Source organism: Panicum virgatum, chromosome 6N (genome assembly GCF_016808335.1).
Source record: "Panicum virgatum strain AP13 chromosome 6N, P.virgatum_v5, whole genome shotgun sequence".
In the NCBI taxonomy this organism is placed as follows: Eukaryota; Viridiplantae; Streptophyta; class Magnoliopsida; order Poales; family Poaceae; genus Panicum; species Panicum virgatum.
The window spans coordinates 4,709,404-4,716,044 of NC_053150.1; the positions used below are offsets into that span (position 1 = coordinate 4,709,404).

At 43.7% G+C, this 6,641-nt stretch overlaps 1 protein-coding gene across 1 annotated transcript; it reads left to right on the forward strand.

Annotated features, from left to right (window-relative positions):
• Window positions 1-660: 660 nt before the first annotated feature.
• Window positions 661-3,435, forward strand: LOC120679017 (transcription factor MYBS3-like). The gene is made up of 3 exons (XM_039960506.1): window positions 661-1,052; window positions 2,006-2,214; window positions 2,583-3,435. Exons 1-3 carry the CDS (start codon window positions 770-772, stop codon window positions 3,198-3,200), a joined length of 1,110 nt encoding a protein of 369 aa, XP_039816440.1. The 5' UTR covers window positions 661-769; the 3' UTR covers window positions 3,201-3,435.
• Window positions 3,436-6,641: the final 3,206 nt, after the last annotated feature.

Here is a 6,641-nt window from a genome sequence, read left to right on the forward strand (position 1 = left end):
AACGATGTCCAAGTTGACTTGGAATCTGGCAAAAGCTTACAAGTGGCACGCAATCATACACATCCTTTTAGGGAGGGAGGTTTGGATAAAAATTATCACAAGCACAATTGTCAATGATTACATGAACTACGGGATGGATGGATATATGCATAGTTAATTTCTAGCAAAATAAAAAACAACACCGGCAATTTCTAATTACTAGATGAATGATTAGGAGAAAATATGCCAAGTCTTACGCTTTTGCGTAATTTTGTTGCTTATCACCTCTATTTTTAAGCTTTGCTTATTTTGTTGCTGATAGAGAAACTCAAACCAGGACTCAATTTCCCGGCTTCCATACGTGCACACAACTCAAATTCGAAATATTTTGGAATAAAGAAACTTAAACCATCCAGATTACACGCCGCACACTCCACAAACAGCTCAGCAATTAACCCAATCCATAACAATTAAAAAATCATATCTCTTATTAACTGGCTCGACGACCAAGGGATCATATCCCGGCCAAATCCAAACGCCTTATTTTTTCCATTAAAAAAATAAGGAATTGCTTCCGCCCTTTGGAAAATAATTTCCAGCTCATCACCACGCGCCGTATCCCTCTCCGCCTCCACGCTTCCTTTTTCCCTGCCCCAAATAAATACGCTCCCCACTGCGCCCAGAAAAAAAGAAAATCGGGACAGGATAAAAAAAAAATCCGGAGGGGGGAAAACGAAAGATTCCACCCACCCCCAACCCCAACCCTAGCCTATCCACCTCCCCACCAAGCATGACGCGGGACGGCGTGCCTCCGGCGGCGGCCGGCGGCGGGGGCGGGGGCGCGGGCGACGGGCCCAGGCGGTGCTCGCAGTGCGGGCACCACGGGCACAACGCGCGCACCTGCACGCCGCGGCCCGTCAAGCTCTTCGGCGTGCGCATCGGGGACAAGCCCACGCCCATCCGGAAGAGCGCCAGCATGGGGAACCTCGCGCAGCTCGCGGCGGAGGGGGCCGGCGGCGGCGGGAGGGAGGAGGGCTACGGCTCCGACGGGGAGCGCCCGCAGAAGAAGCGAGGTGAGCGAGCGGCCGGGGTTTTGGTGAACCTCTCTCTGTCTTCCTTATCCTTGATTTGGGGCGTAAAAAGATTGGATCTTTTTTTCGAAGATTTCGCGCTTGTGTGGGGGTGGATAGGCATTTTGAGTGAAAAATGATGCGATTTTGATGTTCGCCGGAGTGATCGTTGGGAGGCGAGGGGAATCGTACGGCTTCACGTTTTGTTGGACGTTCAGCTCCTGATTCGATCCGGTTGCCTTTCAGTTGGTGAGTCGATTGGTTGCCTGAGGGAGGAATTGGGAGGTCTTGTGGTGCCGTGCTGGGTGCTGCTTCTGAATTGTCAGGTGCTCTGTTATCATTACAGGATCGTGAACGATGAATGGGGGAGATTTTGTTTTAGTCGGTTGCTGAAACGTATATTGTTTTTCTGGCTCCTGCTGACTGATAATGTGTGGCCATTGAATTTTGTTGTTAAGAGGTCATTTTGGTGCTTCTTGTTCACAACTTTTGCTTTAATAATTCTGGTTTGTTTCAAGTCTATTCTCTCTTTCATTATGTATTTACTGTGTCATCCATTTTGCATGTTGGAACTGATTAATTGGGTGGCGCTTGTACAGTTGTACATTGTGTAACTGAGCTTCTGTTTTGCGCTTTTGCCGTTGCCAGCCATTCAAGTCAGGTGCCATTTTACATAAGTGACTTGGTTGACCAAACGTTGTGTTACATACATGAGACAATAAAACTGAATTCCTTAATTATCTATTTGGTTGCATGTTCATGCCATGTGTGATGATATGCCCCTTATGGGCCTCTGAATACTGTCGATGTGTTCTTACTTATGGTTGTCATGCAACTTTACCGGTCCACCATGATGGGCATGTTGCCATGGCCACTCTGCACTATGTTTTGTATGATTGTTTTGTTCGATTCCAATTTGTATAAGCTAAAATGCCATGTTTTTGTTTTGGTGACAGGTGAGGCATGGACAGAAGATGAGCACAAAAAATTTCTACTTGGGTTGAATAAGTTAGGGAAGGGTGATTGGCGTGGTATATCCCGTAATTACGTTATTTCGAGGACTCCTACTCAAGTTGCTAGCCATGCACAGAAGTATTTCAATCGCCAAACAAATGTGCATAGAAGAAAGAGAAGATCAAGCCTTTTCGATATGGTGATCGATGATGTGAGCATCACTCACTCTTTCTCTCTGCACCTGGTAACATATGTTTTGCAGCTGCTCTGTATGCTTGCATAGGTTCTATGTTCATTCTTTTTCTTGTCGTACCTGTTGCATCAATAAATTGTGTGCTGTCGCTTGAGCTTGCCTGATTCAATAGGTTATGCTGTTTTTCGTATACTCACACTTCACTTAGTTATACCTTTTCTCTTTCTCTTTAATATTAGTATACCTGTCCTCTTCTTAAACTGTTGTAATGGTGTAGTATATAGTAATGGGATGCTCTAAAGTAAGACTTGTGGACTACATATTCTTCCTTGGCCCCATCATTTATCGTTTGCTTATATCTGTTTCTTTGTATGTTTTCCTGCCAGTCTTCTGATCAGCTGCCGCTCTCACGTTCATCTTCACAAGAAGTAGAACAAGATGATCCACAGTCTGCTGCAGCCCTTTCTGCCCCTGTGGTATCTCCTGCTGCTGTGGCACCTCCTCCTGTGTCTGTGGAAGCGACTGCTTCTGTTCCACCACCAGTTCAAGTTCCAGTTCCAGTTCCAGTCACGACGCCTCAGCCTATGGAACAGGACTCAGTTGCCTCAAGTTCAAGTGCTGGACAAGCAGGGGTGGTGATGCCAGAAGCCGTGCCCCCCTATCTTTATCCAATGATGATTCCTCCTCCATACTACCACCCTGCATTTGTTCCAGTACCATGCTATGGTTATGTTCCTTTTTACTATGGGACACCAGGTGTAGCACAAGTTCCACATGAGGTTGTCAAGCCTGTGGCGGTGCACTCAACGCCTCCGTTGAACGTCAAAGACCTTTACAATATGTCAGAGCTGAGCCTGAAGGGTGATGACTCGAATGCAAACAGTGGGGTGCCTGCTTCCCCGTTGCCTCCAAAGCCGATTGGCAGACCAGAGAGGCAATCTGCTTTCCATGGCAAAGGGCCTGCTGGTGGGTCGTCAGGGGGACTAATTTCTGCAGTCAAGTGACTTGATTCTGCTCCTAAACATCCATTGATGTGTATGTAATACATAGAAGATAGCAAATCATAATAGCCTGTGCTGCTAAAATGCTGTTGTGGTTTCTTGCAAAGTAGCTATACTGCTCATTTTAGCTTTCGAGTTTGCAAGTCATGATCTGTGGGTAAATATATTGTTAAATAGTTTGTCTTAATTTAGCAATATTCTTCTGTTTTAATTAATTTGCCCCAATGTTCGTCATCAATCCCCAAGTTATCAATTGTCAGCACAAGGGAGTTCTTTACTTTCTTTATGGACATGATTTTAGCAAAATTCCTTTTTAGTTTGGTGTTGAAATTACGTTCTGTGCTCTATATTTAGAGCAACGTTCCTTCAAAGTAGCTGTTATGAAAAAAAAAAACATTACACAGCACCAACTTGTGTGACTTTGGAAGTTTTCTAAGTCCTGAGCGCACAATTTGTATATAACCTGTACCAGTTGTGTCTAGAGGTGTCTAGCATAGCAATTTCCTTTCTGGAACATGATGAGCCTATAATTTTTAATCTAGTGGCATACTGCTGAATTTTTGCATGGTCCCCAGCTTTTTTTTTTCTAATCAGTATCGAGTTTATTGCCAAGGAAGTTTTTGTTCAAAAATCCTTATACAACTTCTAGAAAAAAAATATAGGGGAACTAGGTCGAATATTTAAATGGTGTTGATATAAAAATTATCATTATAATTTGAGATCACATTTTCTGCACCAACTCAGAGTGGGTGGGTATAGATGGTTCATGCGCACTCACTATGTTGTCAAGTTGTTCAAACACACAGGGAGGGGGACTCGTGATCCCCTCTTGTTCTCTTATAAGTTCACCATACACGTCAGTTTGGTGTCCCATCTGTCAGCCTCACAATAGGAACTCTGAATCCTTCGACACATTTTTTTTACCGGACAGCACCACTGAATTAATCATCATATAAACTAGTGAACTTTGTATCCTTCAACACAGTTTCAGACAATCCTAGAAGGGCAGAGAGACTTAAGCACAGTTCATATTTTCACCATTATGTCCTTAATTATGTCTAATGTCCTCATTGAACTAACCATCGCATATATTCATATGTCTCGAATAGAACATCACTTATACTTTTTTGGAGCCATCATCCGATCTCATCCCTGATATGTTAGATATATACTGTATATTATTACTTAGTTTTCATAACCGTTCTTCTCCACCAATTTGTCTCAAATGCGAATATTACTTCGAGCTTTATGGTAGTAAGATAAGAAATGCCCACACACATTATTTATCTATAAGTATAAAGGGAAGGTACTAATTTGGGGCCACTACCACTATACTCCCTCCGTCCTGAAATGTAAGGCATTCTGAAATTTTTAGGACAGATTATGGTTGTATAGAAAAGACTCTTGTACTCCTAATTATTATGCATTGGAACACTATTTGGGTCACTAAATATGTGATAATTAAGGTAGCATGCCATTTCTCCATGCACCTCTCTCACATGCACCTCCTCTACATGGTTGCATGCACGTCTTTTTATTGAGAAAGATTCAAAAACGATGCACAATTAAGATGGTTGTGTTCACTTTGAACCTAGAATGACTTATATTTGAGAACAAATTTTGAGTCTTAGAATGACCTACATTTTAGGACGGAGGGAGTAGGTTACTTGCATGCATGTCTACTTATAATCACATATGTACCATTACTAAGGTGAAAATTATTTTGAGTGGACCAAGAACTGATCATCTACTAAATTATATCATACTTCCTTTATTTTCTAGGAGGAAACATGTTGTGGTACAACAGTTAAAAGCCGTGTGATACACTGATACTTGCGAAGTGTTGAGTGGCTATCTTTGCTACTAGGTTGCGCCAAGAAATCAATTTGCTTTCCATGTGAATATTGTTCATCTCCGAGTGACGATGCAATGTGTTTGGATTCCCCATGCCTCCCATTCCAACTTTCCAAGTGAATCTAGCTTATCTATCAATATAGCTCAAGGCGTCTGCTACTACCAGAATGCTATCCCTCTTCTTTTGTTACCACACAACAACTGCTTTGGTCATGGCCAGCATGAAGAAACCAAGAATAAGATTACCCACAATCAGAACCGATGCATAAATAATTCGTCAACCACCTGACCAATTTTCCTTTATATCGTACAGATTGCAGCTACTGTTTCAGTGCAGAACGGCTGACAGCTAGTAAATTCTTCTTCACTTAACAATTTATGAGTGATTTATCAATCGCCTACCCTTTTCGCATAAGGTCCGCATGGACGTGCCCATATGCACTTTCAAATTTATCTCAACTCAAACAGGCAACAGAGGATACTCCGTGCCCTGAATAAGATACTGCACGGTAATTGGTTTGGCGAGAAACCTATCATCCTCAACAGACTGAACAACTTCGGTTCTCACACACTGATCAGTGCAGTATGTCTGACAGTATCATAATTACCCTATATACTTATCACTCTGATTAACTGGGCTGTTTATGCCTTCTTCAGCGATCCTAAATATTATACCGTTTGTATTAGGCCAAAGTAAATGATGACCTAACTCCTGTGGAAGAATCAGGCCCCTTTCAATCGAGCAGCAAAGGGGGCTAAGAACAAAATTCTGTTTAATCTAGTGGCAATAGTTTTGTGTATGTTGCTCGATGAATATGGATTTTTTTACACACAAAATTAATTTGCAAATTTGTAATCTAATTAATGACTAATGGAAATATTACCCTTACTGACAAAGTTCTTACAGAGTGTTCGGTAATCCGTAAGCATCCTTAGAAAACCATGGTGGAGCTAAGAGCTGAGATCAAATACTGAAATTGTATTAAGAAGATGATAGAAAGTTTTATAACATGGAGTGACTTGCACTCACAAGAAACCTTTTACACAAGTGGTGGTGATTTACGTAATAAAAGTGAGCCAAAATAAGAGAGGAGAGAGCCTGAGCAAACAGCTGACAGCCCGTTCGGCTGCCTGGCTAGCTGCTGTGCTGGTTGGCTGGCTGGATGGTTGGCTGGCTAGCTGCTGTGCTGTTCGGCTGGCTAGCTGGTTGGCTGCTGCATCGCTTGAGGAATGAGAGTACTCTATCCTGCATGTGATGAGTGAATTGTCAACCGTGTGGTGTGATCGTGCGCTTGGTCTTTGGATTGCAGGTACACGGGCGTCAAGTGTCGACGGGGAGCTGCTGTGGAGGTGCTGTGGCCGATGGACCGTGCGGTGGACGGCGGTGAAGGGCAGCCGGGACCGGAGCTCGGACCGGGCAGCAGCTGTGGCGTCCACTCCTGGATCGAGGGCGCAAGCGGCGACGGAAGGCGGGTTTCTTGGTTTGCGCCACAAAACCAAGGAGGCGGACGGCGGTTGAAGACGCCGAGTCGTGGAGGCACGGGCGTCGGTCTCGGGACTGACGGAGGCGACGGGCGTCGATGGCGTCTA

Coding starts and splice junctions, on each gene's coding strand:
- LOC120679017 (XM_039960506.1), top strand. CDS start 770: ATGACGCGGGACGGCGTGCCTCCGGCGGCGGCCGGCGGCGGGGGCGGG. Junction 1,053..2,005: donor GCGCCCGCAGAAGAAGCGAG/GTGAGCGAGCGG, acceptor TTTTGGTGACAG/GTGAGGCATGGACAGAAGAT. Junction 2,215..2,582: donor TCGATATGGTGATCGATGAT/GTGAGCATCACT, acceptor TTTTCCTGCCAG/TCTTCTGATCAGCTGCCGCT.